This window comes from Mytilus californianus, unplaced genomic scaffold (genome assembly GCF_021869535.1).
Source record: "Mytilus californianus isolate M0D057914Y unplaced genomic scaffold, xbMytCali1.0.p SCAF_1, whole genome shotgun sequence".
Classification (NCBI taxonomy): domain Eukaryota; kingdom Metazoa; phylum Mollusca; class Bivalvia; order Mytilida; family Mytilidae; genus Mytilus; species Mytilus californianus.
In genome coordinates this window covers 45382373-45404414 of record NW_026262581.1, presented here as the reverse complement: position 1 = coordinate 45404414, position 22042 = coordinate 45382373, and the positions used below count along the sequence as shown (strand labels likewise).

Here is a 22042-nt window from a genome sequence, read left to right as displayed (position 1 = left end):
ACAAATCATACCACAAATCTATTGATATTTAGATTATAGATACAATTCTAAGGGAGAAACATCTTTTAGTATGACAATATATGTTAGTTTTGTTGTTTATTGTCCTTAGCAACCAATATAGACATTTTGACACAAAGACTTGGTTCGGTCATAAATTGATACTTTATTGGATATCCCTTGGAAAAGAAACAATGCGCATTATGTAGAAGCCTCGGAAGGGAACGCTTTATATTTTTTCATGCGACTAAATCAAATTTATTATTTTAGCAAGTATAAAGTCACAATTTAGCATGAATTAAGTCTAAATTTGTTCCTGCTGTTATAAATTAATTCAGTATTTGCTAAATTTTAACCAAGGCTTTGGTATGCTAATACACAACAAAATTGACATTCTAAAGCCTTAAAATAGCTTTAACTTGTAAAATTTGTCTACTGTTAAGATTAATTTAAGTTTTTAAACAAGAAAAGACAAGCACAGAAGGTATAGTTTTAGAAATTTGACTAAAAAAGGAGAATATACACTTTGACATGGCATGTTTCACCAAATCACTTTTTTGTTGCATTTCAGTGTCAACTGCTAACCTTCATAAAATATTTATTTCTGAACCAATTTTCAAAACTAGCAGGCCAATTTGCTCGTTTAAGCTAGCAAAACACAGAAATCCATTTAAAATGGAATTGGAAAAAAAAATGTTTATCCTTATGGCATTTGACAAAGCACAGAATTGCTTATTTTTAGACAAATCATACCACAAATCTATTGATATTTAGATTATAGATACAATTCTAAGGGAGAAACATCTTTTAGTATGACAATATATGTTAGTTTTGTTGTTTATTGTCCTTAGCAACCAATATAGACATTTTGACACAAAGACTTGGTTCGGTCATAAATTGATACTTTATTGGATATCCCTTGGAAAAGAAACAATGCGCATTATATAGAAGCCTCGGAAGGGAACGCTTTATATTTTTTCATGCGACTAAATCAAATTTATTATTTTAGCAAGTATAAAGTCACAATTTAGCATGAATTAAGTCTAAATTTGTTCCTGCTGTTATAAATTAATTCAGTATTTGCTAAATTTTAACCAAGGCTTTGGTATGCTAATACACAACAAAATTGACATTCTAAAGCCTTAAAATAGCTTTAACTTGTAAAATTTGTCTACTGTTAAGATTAATTTAAGTTTTTAAACAAGAAAAGACAAGCACAGAAGGTATAGTTTTAGAAATTTGACTAAAAAAGGAGAATATACACTTTGACATGGCATGTTTCACCAAATCACTTTTTTGTTGCATTTCAGTGTCAACTGCTAACCTTCATAAAATATTGATTTCTGAACCAATTTTCAAAACTAGCAGGCCAATTTGCTCGTTTAAGCTAGCAAAACACAGAAATCCATTTAAAATGGAATTGGGAAAAAAAATGTTTATCCTTAAGGTAGCAATACACAGTTAGAAGTTTAGTTTCGCATTATGGCCATGGTGAATTTTTTAAATATGAAAGTTTTTGTACAATAAAATTGATTTTTAGATAATTGAAGAATAATATAGCCTTCTTAGTGGGTTTATATGAACATTTAGATTGTTTTTAGCATGTTTTATAGGCCATTTTCTGTTTGACAGTCCGTATTTTCCTATCCGTACCGCCCATAGGTCCATAAATTATTGTAGTGTTTATCAACAAAGATTTTGCGCTCGATCTTTTCAATTCAATTTTATGGAAAAACGAGCAGAAATGCATATGATTTTTTTTGGACTTCTTGATAGATATATGTCTATGGATTCTGGAAAGGTATCACTGTAATTGATTGAAATTTTCCTTTGGACCAAATTTTGGAGACTTTTGTGACATGTTCACCCCCTTTTTTTGCAATATTTTGTATCAAAGAAATGCAGATTGTTGCCATGGTTACACCCAAAAGAGATTATATTTCACCATTATAACCATTAGAAATCAAATCTATGGAAGATTTTCTTTCTATAAATATACACATGCATAACACAAATATTAAGCCTTATTTGTTAGAAAGGAAGGGAAAGAGGGTGTTTAAAAATTATGAGTGTCAATTTTAAGTTTTTTTCCTGACTGTGTATTGCTACCTTATGGCATTTGACAAAGCACAGAATTGCTTATTTTTAGACAAATCATACCACAAATCTATTGATATTTAGATTATAGATACAATTCTAAGGGAGAAACATCTTTTAGTATGACAATATATGTTAGTTTTGTTGTTTATTGTCCTTAGCAACCAATATAGACATTTTGACACAAAGACTTGGTTCGGTCATAAATTGATACTTTATTGGATATCCCTTGGAAAAGAAACAATGCGCATTATATAGAAGCCTCGGAAGGGAACGCTTTATATTTTTTCATGCGACTAAATCAAATTTATTATTTTAGCAAGTATAAAGTCACAATTTAGCATGAATTAAGTCTAAATTTGTTCCTGCTGTTATAAATTAATTCAGTATTTGCTAAATTTTAACCAAGGCTTTGGTATGCTAATACACAACAAAATTGACATTCTAAAGCCTTAAAATAGCTTTAACTTGTAAAATTTGTCTACTGTTAAGATTAATTTAAGTTTTTAAACAAGAAAAGACAAGCACAGAAGGTATAGTTTTAGAAATTTGACTAAAAAAGGAGAATATACACTTTGACATGGCATGTTTCACCAAATCACTTTTTTGTTGCATTTCAGTGTCAACTGCTAACCTTCATAAAATATTTATTTCTGAACCAATTTTCAAAACTAGCAGGCCAATTTGCTCGTTTAAGCTAGCAAAACACAGAAATCCATTTAAAATGGAATTGGAAAAAAAAATGTTTATCCTTAAGGTAGCAATACACAGTTAGAAGTTTAGTTTCGCATTATGGCCATGGTGAATTTTTTAAATATGAAAGTTTTTGTACAATAAAATTGATTTTTAGATAATTGAAGAATAATATAGCCTTCTTAGTGGGTTAATATGAACATTTAGATTGTTTTTAGCATGTTTTATAGGCCATTTTCTGTTTGACAGTCCGTATTTTCCTATCCGTACCGCCCATAGGTCCATAAATTATTGTAGTGTTTATCAACAAAGATTTTGCGCTCGATCTTTTCAATTCAATTTTATGGAAAAACGAGCAGAAATGCATATGATTTTTTTTGGACTTCTTGATAGATATATGTCTATGGATTCTGGAAAGGTATCACTGTAATTGATTGAAATTTTCCTTTGGACCAAATTTTGGAGACTTTTGTGACATGTTCACCCCCTTTTTTGCAATATTTTGTATCAAAGAAATGCAGATTGTTGCCATGGTTACACCCAAAAGAGATTATATTTCACCATTATAACCATTAGAAATCAAATCTATGGAAGATTTTCTTTCTATAAATATACACATGCATAACACAAATATTAAGCCTTATTTGTTAGAAAGGAAGGGAAAGAGGGTGTTTAAAAATTATGAGTGTCAATTTTAAGTTTTTTTCCTAACTGTGTATTGCTACCTATGGTAAAATTTCATAGAGATCCATTCACTTTAACTAAAGTTAGAGTGCGAAAACTAATGCGTCTTCGGACGACGACGCCGGACGACGACGACGACGCCGGACGCCGGACGACGACGACGACGATGACGACGACGCCAACGTCATACCAATATACGACCACAAAAAAAATTTTTGCGGTCGTATAATTACTTATTTCAGTTACTTGATATTATATATTAATCAATTAAATCAAAATTAATCATGTTGTGTACTTTGTTTAACCTATTTTTAATTTACTTTTATATTATGTTGTAATTATTCTGCTCATTTTGGGCGCCGTGATTGGCAAATAAAATATTTGTTTGTTTGTTTTTGTCTTTGACACATTCCCCATTTCAATTCTCAATTTTATCATTCAAGCGACTATGGCGGTCGGTTTCGTCTCAATATGTATGAAAATTCGTTTAAAGTCCATGGACAAGATAATATTTGCTATCTTTTACAAAAAAGAAACAGCACTATATCCTGTCACATATGTTAACCTTTTCATATCTTTGGCGTGAATTGCACAGGCACTTATCACAGAAAAAAATTCCTATATACCTTAATATAACACGTGTGTTATGTTAAGGTATATAGGATTTTTTTGTTGAGACAAGTGCCTGTGGTGAATTGCTATAATACCAACCCGTTATAAAACACAATTTACATTATATGTCACGTGACCGTTACTAGGTATTTACTGTGTCATTATATGGGACGTAAACAACTTCAACATGTACATGCAACGCACAATACATCGTGATCGGAAGTTTAATATTTAAAAAAGAAAACAATGGATAAAAGTGAATGTATAACAAATTCTTTGTGTTGTTTATCTAGAAATTTCTGGGACAATTTGGTAAGTATTAAGTCATAATTATTGACGAGTTGATATAGCGTGACAAAATGTATTATATGAAGTTATGTAGTCTTGATATTGCCTCTATAAGAAATAAAAGTTATCTTCTGTCTATCTCTTCCTCTGAACATGATGTCGACTGACTCTTTTTTAAAGGTCGGGGATGCTATAGGTTGATTTACTTGTGTGTTTTCAAACCGTAAGACAATTAAAAAAGTGACCGAATTATACTATCTATAAAATAAAATGGGTGGGTTCAACATGTCTAACATTCCTTGACATTGATCATTCTTATTCGATTTTACTTTTGATTACGAAGTTAATCAGGAAAGTGGGAAACGGAAATCTACAAACATCTATATCCGTGATTTTTATAGAAATGAAATACTTTTAACTCATTGTAGAACTTAAAATGTACTCATAAATCACGTGAATATGGTTTGTTTATTCTTAGAAGTCGGGTCAGTTTCTCATTTTTTGAACATTTTCTGATAACCTACGCTGTATTAGTTTAAAGTTTTCGAGTGTGATTTGATAAGTTGGAACTGAAGCTTGATTCTATATGTCACTCTATAGTTTTGGAAAATAATCTTCCAATTCTATATGCTAGAGAAAAAGTGAAGTTTTAAAAAAACTGTCCATTCAGGGTAGCATTTATTGTTAACTGTGGTTTCAAATTAGATAAAACACAGATTCTATTGTAAATCGTACAAAGGTTAATGGTGGATTTCAGTTAACTTTAATTAACATAAAATAGATTTAAACTGCTTGAAATAAAAAATATTGAAGTATATACTCAAGAAAAACTTAAACTATATCAAAGTTCTAAACCTCTTTGTTTATCCAAAAAATGAATCCGTATTACGTCCACGTATACTTCACATAGCGAAATTCTTAATCCCTTTTTGCACGTTAATCCCCAAATCACCACCCCCTTTCATCTTTTCTGAGATTACTTGATCTAAACTAGTTAAATGTTACATTTACCTTGATTTTCAACGCAAAGTTTATATACAGGATTCTGTAAAATTACCTCGTCCCATAGGCAGTAAATTTAAGTTTTCATGCATGGCTATCGGTAGAATTTACAACAAACGTGCATGTCCCTGTTACGATGTCTTGTCTACTGTAAGATGTAGAATCATCGATACTGGAGTGAGTAGACTAATCGTCACTTACTTCTATAAACAAATAAAGCTAAAGTTTAACCAAATGTTTCGAGTACAATGTACTTACTGTCTTTGGCTCAAGTTTGTATCATATCTCGGGTACAGTAAGATGAATTATCATTTTAACTTGCATACATGTACTTGCGTATTGTTGAATTTTAGTGAAAAGGTCATTTTCCAGGAAAAGCTCACAAGGTACCTTTTTATGTTTTACCGCCTTTTCGTCAATTAGTATCCAATACAGTAACAATACATCGTGATCGGAAGTTTAATATTTAAAAAAGAAAACAATGGATAAAAGTGAATGTATAACAAATTCTTTGTGTTGTTTATCTAGAAATTTCTGGGACAATTTGGTAAGTATTAAGTCATAATTATTGACGAGTTGATATAGCGTGACAAAATGTATTATATGAAGTTATGTAGTCTTGATATTGCCTCTATAAGAAATAAAAGTTATCTTCTGTCTATCTCTTCCTCTGAACATGATGTCGACTGACTCTTTTTTAAAGGTCGGGGATGCTATAGGTTGATTTACTTGTGTGTTTTCAAACCGTAAGACAATTAAAAAAGTGACCGAATTATACTATCTATAAAATAAAATGGGTGGGTTCAACATGTCTAACATTCCTTGACATTGATCATTCTTATTCGATTTTACTTTTGATTACGAAGTTAATCAGGAAAGTGGGAAACGGAAATCTACAAACATCTATATCCGTGATTTTTATAGAAATGAAATACTTTTAACTCATTGTAGAACTTAAAATGTACTCATAAATCACGTGAATATGGTTTGTTTATTCTTAGAAGTCGGGTCAGTTTCTCATTTTTTGAACATTTTCTGATAACCTACGCTGTATTAGTTTAAAGTTTTCGAGTGTGATTTGATAAGTTGGAACTGAAGCTTGATTCTATATGTCACTCTATAGTTTTGGAAAATAATCTTCCAATTCTATATGCTAGAGAAAAAGTGAAGTTTTAAAAAAACTGTCCATTCAGGGTAGCATTTATTGTTAACTGTGGTTTCAAATTAGATAAAACACAGATTCTATTGTAAATCGTACAAAGGTTAATGGTGGATTTCAGTTAACTTTAATTAACATAAAATAGATTTAAACTGCTTGAAATAAAAAATATTGAAGTATATACTCAAGAAAAACTTAAACTATATCAAAGTTCTAAACCTCTTTGTTTATCCAAAAAATGAATCCGTATTACGTCCACGTATACTTCACATAGCGAAATTCTTAATCCCTTTTTGCACGTTAATCCCCAAATCACCACCCCCTTTCATCTTTTCTGAGATTACTTGATCTAAACTAGTTAAATGTTACATTTACCTTGATTTTCAACGCAAAGTTTATATACAGGATTCTGTAAAATTACCTCGTCCCATAGGCAGTAAATTTAAGTTTTCATGCATGGCTATCGGTAGAATTTACAACAAACGTGCATGTCCCTGTTACGATGTCTTGTCTACTGTAAGATGTAGAATCATCGATACTGGAGTGAGTAGACTAATCGTCACTTACTTCTATAAACAAATAAAGCTAAAGTTTAACCAAATGTTTCGAGTACAATGTACTTACTGTCTTTGGCTCAAGTTTGTATCATATCTCGGGTACAGTAAGATGAATTATCATTTTAACTTGCATACATGTACTTGCGTATTGTTGAATTTTAGTGAAAAGGTCATTTTCCAGGAAAAGCTCACAAGGTACCTTTTTATGTTTTACCGCCTTTTCGTCAATTAGTATCCAATACAGTAACAAATCGGGATTCTCATTTTCTTGTAGGTGATATCCGTGGTATAAAATTTGAAGCCATTCTTTCCGGCTGAGGGATACTGCAAGCAAAGGGTGTTGTGGTTGTGCGGAATGCATTGAATATGCAATCCGTCTTTCGAAAGGGACTTGCGTGTTTGACCTGTGTTGAGAGTATCACGTCCGAAAAAGCCATGGTGGCAATCTTTCGTTAGGAGAAAGCTCATTTGTTGGAGCTGAATTTTCCGACTCTTCATATATATCTTATCACAGTCAAAATGTGTTCCCGTTTCGTGCTCACCATTTTCCTTTCCTATAGTACATTTTCATTTCATGTTTATTCTTTTTCATCTGTTCACAATACTTTCAGGATCCCTTAAATTAAACATAAACAGCTAATAAAAATCTTGGCTCATTGCCTATATATATATATATAAATAGACCAAAAGAATATACAACGCAGGTTATGATCTTTTTATTTATATTTAAAAAAAGAAATGAAATTCAACAACAGTATTTAACTCGTGAATTACGTGCATGTTAAAAACGGTGGCAGAAATACCAAAGTAACAATCGAAAACTATAAGTCGAAGAAAATCAGCAAAAATCCAAAGAAAAAGACAAAAAAATCAAACAAACCTACATGCCTACAATACATATATACAGGTACAGTGTCTTAACTATTGTCTCCAAATACAAGATGGACAGGACGTATATATAAAATACAGAAAATCTAAAATGTCCAGTCCACTATGATTTAGGGAATATGTAAATTCATATAATAATGTTAGTGTATGCAATCTATATAATTCCGAAATAGAAAGTAAATTGAACTGGATACATGTAGTAACTGTTACCTTTAAACACAGTACATCATATTAATTCAGACAATTTGAAGTTTTTAAAGTATTTTATGAATATGAATCATATCCAGTAAGACAAGAATGATAACATAACATAAGTTAGAATGGGATGGTAAGAGAAACCTAGTTAAATATACACAACTGAACACATAAATCAGACCAGGAACTACGAAAAAAAGATAGAAATTTAAGGGAAAGGTTTAACTGTTGTACAGGGTTTTTTAAAGCAGAGAGAATGTATAAAATGCGGAAGTATAGAATTGTACGTATTTTAGTCATTCTCGGGAACGCCTAATCTAAACTGATTTATAAATCTTTTATAAGAATTTATAATTTTTTATCAACGGCCGGAAGCCTCTCTTGACTATATATGTTCTGTATATTGTACGTCATACTTTTTCCACTTTGAACCTAATTTTCTTTTAAAAAAAAGTAAACCTGGTCAAAAACATTTATATACGAAGTTTAAAGACATTTATTATACAAACAAATAAACTGATATAGGTTTTATTTTACAAAAAGCTATGTGAAAATGGAAAAAGACTCCTTTGTTAGTTTGTATTTAGACCTTGTATTTGACTCTAGCTGGACATGGGTTACGCATGTACGAAGCATGTTATTTGAACTCTTGTGGATAGTTGTTTCAATGGCAATCACACCCGATCTCCTTATTTTTATATAAGTTATTAAAAAGAAAAGAATGTCAACATTAAAGAATTAAACAAGGGAGCCACCGGGAAGAATCATTGCGTGGACCAAATCGGTCCACGAAGATTATTCTTATACAGCTGGTAAAACGGTTATTTACATATTTGTTTAATCGACATAATATGTATGTAATGAAATTAAACGGACCTAGAAAATTCTTCATCAAACGATTACACGTGCTTGTCTGTCTATTTATATTTATATGTTATACCGGCTCATATAGTCAGTCTTCGAAGGTCATCTCGATGGTTAATTAGATATCGTCTAGTCTAAAATACGCACGATATGCTGATATCGTATAACGAGTCCATGAATTATTAATATTTCTTTTTGACTTTTTTGTTACTTGGATTTACTTTTTAGTGTGTTATAAATCAAATATGAGAATCTGTGTCAAATCGGTGAAAATGAATTTGACAGCTAATGCCCCTTTAAACATGAAAGTTGATCGAAATGAGAGTCTCCTAGTACTATCATACTTCTGCAATATCTATATTTTCGTCTACTGACTTTAATTCAAGAGTATATTAATTTCAAAAATTCATTGAATTTTTTTTTAAGGTCACGGATAAATTTTGCGTGACCTTAGTAAATTTCACTTTTTTCTCGTAAAAAATTATGTGTTTATTCCATAATGTCATTCAAATATCTTATAATTACATAATCAAACTAAAACAAATTAACATACATAGCATATTATTTATTTAAAACGCTGTAGCCATGATTGATTGATTGATTGATTGATAAAAAAATAATGTGAATATGAAATTGACATAATATTGATCAAAATGAGATGCAACAGGTGTTGGATATATCATTCATAGTGATATGCATTCATTCATTGTTATCTAAAAAATTGAGATATTACTTATACGTAGCTAAGTGTCAGACATTGGATTTTGAACTTCATAATTTGTAATTTAGTCAAATGGACATTGGATTTTTAATTTCATCATTTGTCATTTAATCAAATGTGGACATTATTATTTATCCAGTTTTTCAACTTTATCAACATCAAAGCGGTAGGTATTTGAACACGTATGATGAAACGTCACCAAACAAGCTTTGAATGATATAGTTTAATTTCGGTTGATTATCAATGTGCATATGCAGGCTATATATCAGTAGAACAAACATCAATATTTTGATGATTACTAAATGTTTGAAAATTGCAATTTGGCTCGCATCTGGGTCACCTTGATTTTGAACTTATGTACCTTTTAAAAAATATTTCATCTGAGGACAAGATTGTGGTCTGTGATCCATTGACATTTAATTATATCATTTTTGGTATCTTCACACTTGTTTTTCCTAAATAGAGGTTAAAATCTATTGAAACCATGCTGCGTATGGTTACCCTGGCATGTTGGTCTTTTGGCAGTGTAAAATTAATTGTTCTACAGAGACATGTCTTCGAAAAAAAAAAATACCAAACTTTTAAAAGAATTAATATAAAATAATGAAATATATGTCTTATGATGAAAGAATAGTTAGTTAATAATATCTTGGATATAATATAAATTGGAATTTTGTATTTTGTAGACACAACCCATTTTCAAATGCTTTTTTCCTTTTATTTTCTAAAATTGTTGGTGCATTTTTTTTTTCTAAACGAGAATAAGTTACCATTAGCCCTCAGGCAAAGTATACTTAAATGAAGTGAAGTACTCTTTTTTTGGGCCCTATTGGTAAAATAATGCCCAAAGTCTACGTACTGATACAACCCTGGCTCGCAAATATTTGGTTTTGAGCGTTCATGTAGAAGGTTTATCCAGAAGCGCTTCTGACGCACGATATTTATAAAGTGGTTTTTTTTTTATTTCAATGCATTAGAAACCGAATGAGTAGTGCTATGTTATAATGTATTGCGCATTACTCAGACACCACTTTTTTATTACTTAGAAACCACTTTTGCATTACTTAGAAACAACAACTTTTGTATTACTTGGAAACCACAGTGTATAACTTAATGTCAATAAGATTGTAAGCAATATTATTTTATTTTATTAACAGAAACCAGTAGCGGAATGTTGTTCCAATGAAGTGACAAACACGTTACAACATCTGTCCAAAACTTGGTCCACGTCAACACCAAGTGATGAAGCAAGAGCAATTTACTTCGGTACTATTTCCAATTAGTTACATTGTTTCCCTGTGTGAAGTGGCTTGCACGTATGATTCTCCTATCAAACAATTATAGTTTGCTATATTTACTACATATTGACATTCAAAATGGAATCACACGACACTATTACCATCAGAAAAAATATAATGTGCAAAACCGTATATGCATGTGAAATGCAAAAAAATCTCCGTATTTTATTTATGCTATATATTGCTGGGAGAGAATTAGCATTGTCATACATACATACATTATTTCTACTACGATTTTATAATAAAGGCATATGCGCTTATTTATCAATTATTAATAATTATCAAAATGTTAAACCTGATTTCAAAGTTTGTTCTATACTATATGTAATTACTATATATGTGTCTTTTTTGTCGGGTTCCTGTGTCTTTGAGTTTTATATTTCATTGAAATGTACCCCCACGTTCCCTTATAATCATAAAAAGCAACCAAAACAAGTCCTAAAGTAGATTTGTAATTACTAGTTTTTTCATTGAGGTACATGGGGGTCTAAATTTAAAAAAAAATATTTATAGAACTTTTTAAGACTTTGCGAAGATGAAGATGTATGAATATATTTTTTGAATTATAATAAAAAGTACGGGTCACTGTTTTTTTTTCAGGGTACAGGTTGTGAAAAATTGTGAGGTTTTGAAAAGATTATACATGGAAAACCACACTTAATTAAAATTAATTATTAAAATTTTGAATACAATATGAGAAGATAGCTCTTATAATGTGCTTTCAGAAAATAGGAATAAAAAGTCTCGTTTTCTTGCAGCAAAAAAAATAGGTAAATTTACTGTACATTCCTCTATAATATCCAATTGTCAGAGTTATCTCCCCTTTTATGACTCTGTAAAAAACGTTCGAATCGAACACAGATATTCTGTATTTGTAAAATCAGTCGTTATAAAGAGTTACATCATACATTTTCTTCAATTAAATGAAAAGTTTTGCAAATGAAGTGCATTCTTGTCTCAAATTTTAACATTTCAAAAAAGATCTATTCCGATTGTTTTCTGTCATTTGACCATCCAATACGGCGGGAGACCCCCCGATCTACATTTAAAAAAACGCATAAAAAGCGATAGAGACAATAATTATGTAGTGCATATATCATACAGAAGGTATGGAGTTTAGCTATATATTAGATAGCAATTTAGTAAATGTATGTAAACACCTCTTGGTTTTCTTTCAAAACGCACTCGTGTGTATGAACATGTTTGTGTTTATGTTCCAAAATATTAAAAAAAAAACGTTACAACTGAACATTAACATAATTAAATTTTATACTGGTATTTTCTTTATTTCATTTCAGAACTTGAGACTGCCATTATGTCAGTGGAAAAGTACAGTTTACTAATTGCCGGAGTTCTTATGTTAGTTGCAACACTGGTGTTAATTTTAGGAACATGTTACATGACCTGTTTCCATAACGACACGTTAAAATATAGTGCTGTTCCTCAATTTGACTTCTTGGACGAGGGCATGCGTGATCTTGAGAGTTTAATACACAGGCTTTCGGAAATAAAACATCCTTTACACAAAACTGTTAAACATTTAGCCTCTGAATTTGAGGAATTTGACCTGTTTAAATCAAAGGAACCTGTATCCGATATTTGAAAATATGGCTTCATAGTAAAATAGGAAAGGTACTTCAGATCGAATAGTGTATTAACAAACATGCACTTTTTTTGTTTTAGCGGTATCTAAAGGACGATATAGTTTTCATGATAGTATGCGACTATGTTCTGAGTAAAACATTTTAACGAAAAGGAAAACAAGTTGGCGTCCGAGGATATATGAATGTCTGGATGAATGGATTGTTAAAACAATGTTGGGTTCTGAGGTGTAGAAATGGAAATGGGTGGATAAATGAATGGATGGATATATGAATACAGCCGATATATGAATAAATTAATTGACTTGACGAATTGATGGAAGAATGAATGAATAAATAGAGTTGAAGAATAAATTGAAGGATGGATGGATAAATGAATGGAATAAATTGAATGATGGATAGATGGATAAATGAATGGATAAATAAATGGAATGAATTGAATGATGAATGGATGGATGGATAAATGAATGGAATAAATTGAATGATGGATGGATGGATGGATAAATGAAAGGAATAAATTGAATGATAGGTGGATGAACAAATGGATAGATAAATGGTGTTATTTGAATGTACCGACTTGCTTAAAGTAGGTGATTTGTTGTATAAAAATGATGGACAGATTAAACAAGTGATGGGTGGATGGTTCCAGAAGTAAAAAACAAAAAGGGGAAGGTGAGCGGAGAATCTTGTCCACTGACAGATAATTACAATGTATATAAAATGATATTAAAAATAACGCAAGTTTAATTAAAACGTTCTGTATCTTTTAACGAAAATACAATCGTTTAGTCTACTATGCATAAAGAAATGTATCAACGGGACCAAGATAATTAGTACATACGATACCCAATTTATATTGCACTGATGGGATTGGCTGTAACCATGAAAAGACATCTCAACGATATGTATGTACTACTAAAATCCAACCAAAGTGTGCTTAAGGTTTTATAGACATTTTTTAACTCGGGGTTGAACGTATTATGCAAATAATTGTATGTAAATGATTCCAAGATATAATCAGTTGTTGAGTGGTTACTTTTTTTGAACACATTTTGTTTATGTTATTATTTAATGTTAGGAGATAACCGCTTTATATATTTAGAATTATTATACCTACGTTATTTCTTATACGATTTTATAATAAAATTACGATATAATTATGCACTTTATTATCAATTATAGTTATCAAAATATTTTGGCTGATAACAAAGTTGGTTGCCATATGCAATTTGCCGTTTAGAATTTGTCAGGTTATTGGTTGGATTTTCATTATGTAGGAAATTATTAGCCAAATAACTATCTTTTGAAAACATAACGCAGATTGATTTAGATTCTAAAAAGGCGAATTACTATATATGGAAACGTTATATTGAACTTGACTTGACCTTTACAAGAAATGCTCATTGTTAATAGCTTGCATTGATTGATTGTCGATTGAATTCATTTCTCTTAGAATGAATAGTAATTGAATACAAAAAGGGACACAGTTATATCCAATCGGGATGCCGACATCTATTACTTCATCTCTATGAATTAATGACAGATAAAAATCAATATACTTCCGTACTCACGCGGCACAAAGCCTTCCGCACCTGGGTCGTTAAACTGTGTATAACTATTATTAGCAGACATAGCAACAAAATACATATACGTGTTTAGATTCCTCCCACGTATTGATGAAGTTTTGTAGCGATATCAGTTGAACAACACTCCTTAAAGTATATGGTTTGCTATAAGTGTAAAGAAAAGTTAAGCGTGGTTAAGCGTAAAAACCGAGTTTGACAAAATTGTGTAGCGACCAAGAATATTATTTCAAATATAAACTGCATATTTGTTCACTAAACTCGATCTCGGGACCAAACTTTCAGTCAATGATATACATCGGTTGGAAATAATTAAAAAGGCACTAATTTAGTTTTCGTTGATAGGCTTTTATCAAATATAGATTATACTACTTTAAAAATTACTCCATTGATAATTGTACGTATCTATTTATTTAAAAAAAGGCTTGCAAGCCTTTTACAATCGTGCAGAATGTATTGAAAAAAAAGTCACACATGACTGGCGACTTTTTGACAACAAGATACATTGTTAATTGGAACTGAAATGAAGATCATGCAAGTTGGTTGTTTTTCGTACTGGTTCAATCGCCATTATCATTTTAGAAAGTCCATGTATTCGGCCAATCGCCAGCTTTTCTAACGACGATCGGGTCGTTTGAAAAGATTTTTTTCTGAACTGCAGTGATATTTAAAATGAACTAATGTACCTTTAGAAAAAGTCACACATGACTGGCGACTTTTTGACAACAAGATACATTGTTAATTGGAACTGAAATGAAGATCATGCAAGTTGGTTGTTTTTCGTACTGGTTCAATCGCCATTATCATTTTAGAAAGTCCATGTATTCGGCCAATCGCCAGCTTTTCTAACGACGATCGGGTCGTTTGAAAAGATTTTTTTCTGAACTGCAGTGATATTTAAAATGAACTAATGTACCTTTAGAATCATGTGCATAACAGTGTAGCCGAGACCATTGATTGGCGCGCAAAAATATCCCATTGACTGGGTCAGATTAGGTGAACGTTCGTCTGTAACGCCCAAAACTCACGATGTATTTATTATAGACATTTAAACTGTGAGGTCACCAAAGGGTCTCAACGCCTAAATAAAATAATTCGAAAAACTAATCAGGAATAACCTTTGTGTTTTGATTTATATTGAATACTTACACTGAACTGCGGTCAAGCTTAGCGAAAGGTCGTGCAACATAATCAGTCAAACAAACTTTATTAGATTAACTCGTTAAGGAACGATCGTTTTCATTGGTCAATTCAAACCTTCGACCTCACACCTGCGAAAATAGAACACGCGTACTATAAAGCTGAATGGACTGATCAGTATTCACGTAGCCGGTCAAGGTCGTTAAAAACTTCCATCGTCGTATTCCCGAACATGATTGTGTTCTTGATTATCGCATGGCAATTCTAGCTTTTATACATGTGCATGTAAAATTTTAAACTTTAATCTTAACAGTCACGTCGAAATATTTAATTCAACTGTCTCCTCTCAATTGGTCCTGGATTAAGGGAGCTACCATTTTATTTTGATTGGGGGTGAAGGACTTGGATGAAACATTTTGTCCTGCATTTTTTTTAGTTGTTATCTCTGTCCTGTCTTTCTATTTTTCAGTCTGTTAGGTCCTGACTATATTTATTCGTTTATCCTGATTTTTTACATAAATCGTCATCCTGCCTTTTTTTTGTCAAGTTGCTCACCCTGCCTTATCTTTTATTCAATGGACTTGATGAATTAACGTTGTACTTGAAATGAAACCGTACTTAACTACAAAAATAACCAAATTACATACTAAAGATATTGCTCGATTTTTATAGTAAATGGGTTTGTGTTATAAACTGTCATGTTCATTATTCATATTCTTTCATAAGTTTTAGGATAGTGTGTTTTTTTTTCTGATTTAGTTTACTTGATTTTGAAAAAAAAATCCCGAAATTCTAAGTAAATTCAGAACATGTAACCAGCCATGCCTTGTTTAGAGAAAAAATGGAGATGGCAAACCATGGCACAGTGGAAGGAAATGTACTTTATAAACTCCAGCGATATACTTTCTTAATTTATAATTAACTGTTTTGCTATCCTCGGTTGAAAATTATATATTGTAAATATTTAAATAGTTGCATAGAAAACAATCAGTTTTAAACAGTGTTGTTATTCACTAAATGTATTGATAAAAGGTGACTCCATTTTTGTACATACTTTTACAGTAGTCATCCTTAATTTCTTAATATTTCGTTTATAAGTTTATCATACATGTATGATTTTGTATTTCATTTTAATACGCACGCATGCCACACGTTACTTTGGCGGATTGTTCAACAATGTTATGCAAAGCTCTATTCTTACGGTATGAAATTAAAGGATAAATTTTCAACCAATCAAAATTGAAAACAGTACATTTATATAGTTCCTTATAAACTACGACATTTCTCACAAGTATTTATTTATTTTTTAGTTCCACACATGCAAAAATAAAATCTTCGCCGATGAAACATTTCAAACCTTTTTACACCAACATGCCTTCACTGAATTCATTTGAATTTCGTGGTGACCATGATAGTACATTGCATAGTACATCTATATTCACGTGCACACATGGTACGATCTTTCGGGGATAATTTGCTCGTTTATGACACGTCATTTCTGAATGACCAAACGCTTAGCTTCTTTATTTTCGTTTTATAGCATGAAAACAATAAAAGAGGAATGTGCAACCCATCATAAATTTGAAATGCTTATTATAAGTAACTACGACATTGTCAGGATAATAACCTAGCGTCAATATGAAAGAAATTAAAGTGGTTCATACATTCATCCGTATAAAAGCGGCACATGTATTTTATTTTATCCTTATATTTTTCATAGTGCGGTACAAGTGCTGCATGCATAAAGAATATTACTTAACACAAATTATTAGTATAATATTTCGACCCCACTATTTGAAATTCACAAAATAGTTATTTAATTATTTCGACCAAAAATCATTGTTTTTTACGTTCGTAGTAACGTAGTACATTCCATTGTCGGTCACCTGTGTCAATTCACGTGCACACAACAATTGTTGTTGTATTTAAATCTTTCGGCCAATGAAGTGAGACATTACAAGTTGTTTGTTTGTGATACGCCAGAATGTTATCAATGAATTATCAATCGCTAAGCTTGACTGCATTTCAGTGTAAACGTTCTTTACTTGTGTTTTCGTTATGTTTTGATAATCAATTTTTTTATGACATCGCACGTTCTTTCAACAAAAAAAAAGGATTTAACTGGCTTTAAAAGTTACAATGCATGTGTTGATTATTAATTTTTTTTTCGGACGTCAAAGCGATTTAACAATTGCGGTTGCATGTCCAATTATGTCATCTTTTAACTTTTATCGGGTCAAAATTTTATTTTAGAACGAATGCATGATCAACTTTAAAAAGTTTGCGTACACAAAACATATAGACAAAATATACTTCTGTCCTGTCTTTTTCGTACTTGCAAGTTATTAGACAATAAAAAGGCTATTTGGATCAAGCCTTGTGGAATTTGCATTTACGTTTTTGAATAGGTAAAATGTATAGTTTGGTGAACTTTTCTGCTAACTACTATACTTGTGAAAAACCCTTGGCAACAGAAACATTTTCAGCTTTTTTTTAATCGACCCAATTTACATAGTAATGGACGACTTCGTACATTTTATGATCGCAAATAAAATATGTATATAATATACTGTGCACTGTAGTTCGTATATATACTGAAACCCTTTGGCAACCCCACAGTTTAAATGTTTATAATAAATACGTCGTGAGTTGTGGGCGTTACAGACGAACGTTCACCTAATCTGACCCAGTCAATGGGATATTTTAGCGCGCCAATCAATGGTCTCGCCTACACTGTTTTGCACATGATTCTATCTTAATATTGAACTCAAAACATTCCTCGTTGTAGTATTTTTATAATTTCTTTAGTGTCAGATTTTTTTTTTTTAAGTTAGCTTTTTTTCTTGAACTCTTATTTATCCCTTAGTAATATATCGTTTTCACCATTACGCAATTCAACTTTTAAAGGTAAAGATAAAGGTTGAATCGATCATATTTATATGTCAAATGATTTAGGTATTCGATAACCTATCCCATTTTAAGTATAGACTTTGATACACATATTTATGACATGATGATAATTTTTGTAAAAGCTATTTTTAGTTTTTACCACCTACGTTCATCTAATGCATACGTATGAATGAATTCACCAATAGACAAGCCCGCATCAATCTACAACAGATCTGTCTCAACACCAAAATCATTAAAGAACAAAAACAAAACAAACAAGATACACTTAAAAGTACTTTTTTTTACAATAATTGGGACTCGCAGGGCATGTATATATATTTTGTACTTAATATTTCATAAATTGTTTTTATGACATATATCTTTAGTAAAATATATGTCAACACTTTAGTTTGTTCTGTTTTATGTGTAAATTACTGTAAATCACAAAGTCAATGTTTTGCTATGGGAAACCCCACAAAATTATTGCCTTTACCAAAATACATAGAAGATTGTATAAAGAATTTCTGTTCTATTTCAGTATATTCCATGAAACTCTGGCGAATTTGCTTTGACAAATTTCGACATATGAAACATGACCAATTAATATTTTGCTATAGCAACCATGAAAAATAAATCTGATAAAATTCGTAAAAAGAGACTCACAACTACATGTGGCATATTAGGTAATTTTGTTAGAATTCATTACATTCACATGTAAACATGATAAACAAAAGGTGTCAAATTCATGGTAAAGGTAGTGAATCTTTGATTGTGTATTGATTCAGTCGTCTATAATCGATGCACATTCTATATTCTTTCACTTGAATTATATCATGAAGTGGGACTGTCAGACAAAACTAGGTCTAATGTTAAAGGGCTTTCAAAACTTGAACGATAAAACTACAAAAGAGAGGCGAGGCGGAAGATACCAAAGTGATATTATATATCTCATAAGTCGAAGACAAACTGACAACGGCATGGCAAAACTAGAGGCTCTAAAGAGCCTGTGTTGCTCACCTTTGGTCTATGTGCATATTCAACAAAGGACACTCTCCAACATTGTAGGCAACATAGAATTCATAACAATAATCTCTGTTTTGTTGATCTTGTATTGCTGATCATTCAGCCTGTTTAGTTTATCTTCTAGTTTTTCCTCAAAACACAAAAGAGGGTAAAAAAATATCTCATTTCTGGGCAATCACTTATATAAAGAGTGACAGTCTACTAACTATATCGGCAAAATTTGACTTTTAGTATATCTTGCCCTGCTGATCATTTTTATGATTTAAAGTGTCTATTTATCTCTTATAAATTTTCATCTAAAAATGCAAAGAGCATAAAAAATGGTAAAAATCGACATTAAAAGGGCAATAACTCCAATAAGGAGTCATTGGACGATTTCCTCCACTTGTGATCTATTATAATTTTTAAGATATAAGGCAAAAACGCAAAAAATTGGTAAAAATCAAAGGACAATAACTCTTATAAAGAGTTGACTGACGATTTCCACCACTGGACTTATTTGTAGAACTTGTCTTGCTGATCATTTTTGCAATTTAAAAGTTTCTCCCTATCTTTTATATTTTCAAGATAATAGGCAAAAATGGAAAAAAACGGTAAAATTTGTCATTTAAGGGCAATTACTCCTATAAGAAGTCGTCTGACAGTTTTGACGTTTATGGACAATTGGTAGAGCTCAACATTCGGTACATTTTTACTCAAGTCAATTTTCTCTATTTATAACGATTTTCAAAATAATTGAGAAAACTTACGTTTTGCCCGTGTTCAATTTTTAGCCATGTCAGCCATCATGATTGTGGCCAAGTTTGGTTAGATTTCAGAGGAGAAGATTTTTGTAAAAGTTAACAGGCAACGACGGACAACGAACGCCAAGTGATGAGAAAAGCTCACTTTGGGCCAGATGAGCTTAAAACGAAAAATGACGAAAAGACAACGTAGAAAACTAAAAACTGAGCAACACGACCCCCTACAAATACTGGGGTGATTTCAGGAGCATCGGAAGGGTAAACAGAACTTGCTCCACATGACTTGTGGCATATATCAAGTTGCTCATGCAAGTACAAATTCGAAGAGAGGATGGGATTGGGGTGTCAACAATTGAAACATATCCATCGTCATCTGTGAAACATATTAAATAACGGTCAACCAAATCGTGATTGCCTCTTAGATTTTCGAAGGAATAACTTCAACTTGAACACTTGGAACCATTCTTTGTAAGCAGCAAACCCTCTATCAAGGAAACAAATTAGCAAAACACAAGCTCTGGAATATCGTGTCAACTGGGAGATGTAGACTTCATATGCAGGCACTGCTGGAATGTTGCTACAAAGAAATGGAAAGTTCATAATTGGGAAGCTGAGGTCATTTCTTCTGTTGTAAAGTTTAGTTCTCACCGACCCTTATTGTCAATTTCGAGATGTATGTCAAGATATGAAGCAGACTTTACTGTATATGTGGTTACCTGTTTGAGATAGATGCGTTCAACATAGTAACCAAACTTTGAACAATTTAAAGAGAGAGAACATAATCAATTTAGCGGAACACGAAGTTAAAGGATAATGACAGCAAAATACACAATAATACATAAAAAGAAATAAGGAGCGGATCCAGGATTTTAGTTTAGGGGGGGGGGGCGTAAACTTAAATTTATGCGGAGCAGAGCGAGGCGAAAATTTTTTTGAGGTAAAATTATCGAAATATTCTTTATTAAGCTGAGGATAACCCATTCTATGCAAATTTTAGGGGGGCGCACCCCCGCTTTGACCTCGCCTGAATACGCCCCTGGAAATGAGCTGTCATATTGACAGCAAACTGGGATTTCTGTATTTTGAAGGTAACCATTGTTGAACTTAAGAGGGCAGCTAGTAAGAATGAAATTGACGTATTTCAAGCATTTTTACCTTCCGCTTCTGTGCCTATTTTCTCAAAAGTGCACACTCTGAAATGTCTCGCCTGCTTTAATTATCATGATTGAATTCATGTTGAGACATATACACCTTACAATCATATTATTCACCATATATAGTTACTATATTGCTTATAGTATCTGAGAAACAGACCTTTTCAAGAAAATTGAACACTGACCAATGAACCATAAAAATCAGGTCAAGGTCAGATGAACTATGCCAGACAGACATGTACACCTTACAATCATTCCATATACCAAATATAGTTGCAATACAATACAATACAAATACAGGAGCAATTTGGTAAGAACAGAAGCACAATTAGTTCTCATAGACTCTATTGAAAAAATTTGACAAGGAAAAAAATAAATGATACTTGAAGATGGCAATCAAAAGTAATAAGTCAAGGAAGTGAACACAATACGATGAACCCAAATGAATGAAACTTTACAATCATCAAATATTTATTAGTAATGACAATATAAAAATAAGGAAATATTATTAGTTACATAGTGTGCTAGTGATCTAATATGATATATATGGGGTCAGTAAATTCCATATGGGTGAGAGCGAAGCTCAAATCCCCATATGGAATTTACTGACTCCATATATATCGTATTAGGTCACTAGCACTCTATGTAACAAATTTATCTTACCGATTATCTTAACATGTGGTATTTAGACTAGTGCCATTTCAAAGTGATCAAGTCTTCAATACCGTTAGTATTAAGAACCAACTTCCATTGGTCTATACAAAAACAAATGGCAACAATAACAACTTGTTAGCTTTAAAAGTGTTTTCTGAATTTATTTCAATCATTCATCATCAATTTCTTCTTCTGTTGAA

At 31.6% G+C, this 22042-nt stretch overlaps 1 protein-coding gene across 2 annotated transcripts; it reads left to right on the top strand.

Moving 5' to 3' along the window:
* Nucleotides 1-4225: 4225 nt before the first annotated feature.
* Nucleotides 4226-13817, top strand: LOC127703106 (uncharacterized). Of its 2 annotated transcripts, none has more exons than XM_052207550.1 (3): nt 4226-4395; nt 10915-11023; nt 12354-13817. In XM_052207550.1, exons 1-3 carry the CDS (start codon nt 4330-4332, stop codon nt 12656-12658), a joined length of 480 nt encoding a protein of 159 aa, XP_052063510.1. In that variant the 5' UTR covers nt 4226-4329; the 3' UTR covers nt 12659-13817. The 2 variants fall into 2 exon arrangements, with proteins under 2 accessions (XP_052063510.1, XP_052063519.1); XM_052207559.1 differs by lacking the exon at nt 4226-4395 and adding an exon at nt 5811-5920.
* The last annotated feature ends 8225 nt before the right edge of the window (nt 13818-22042 follow it).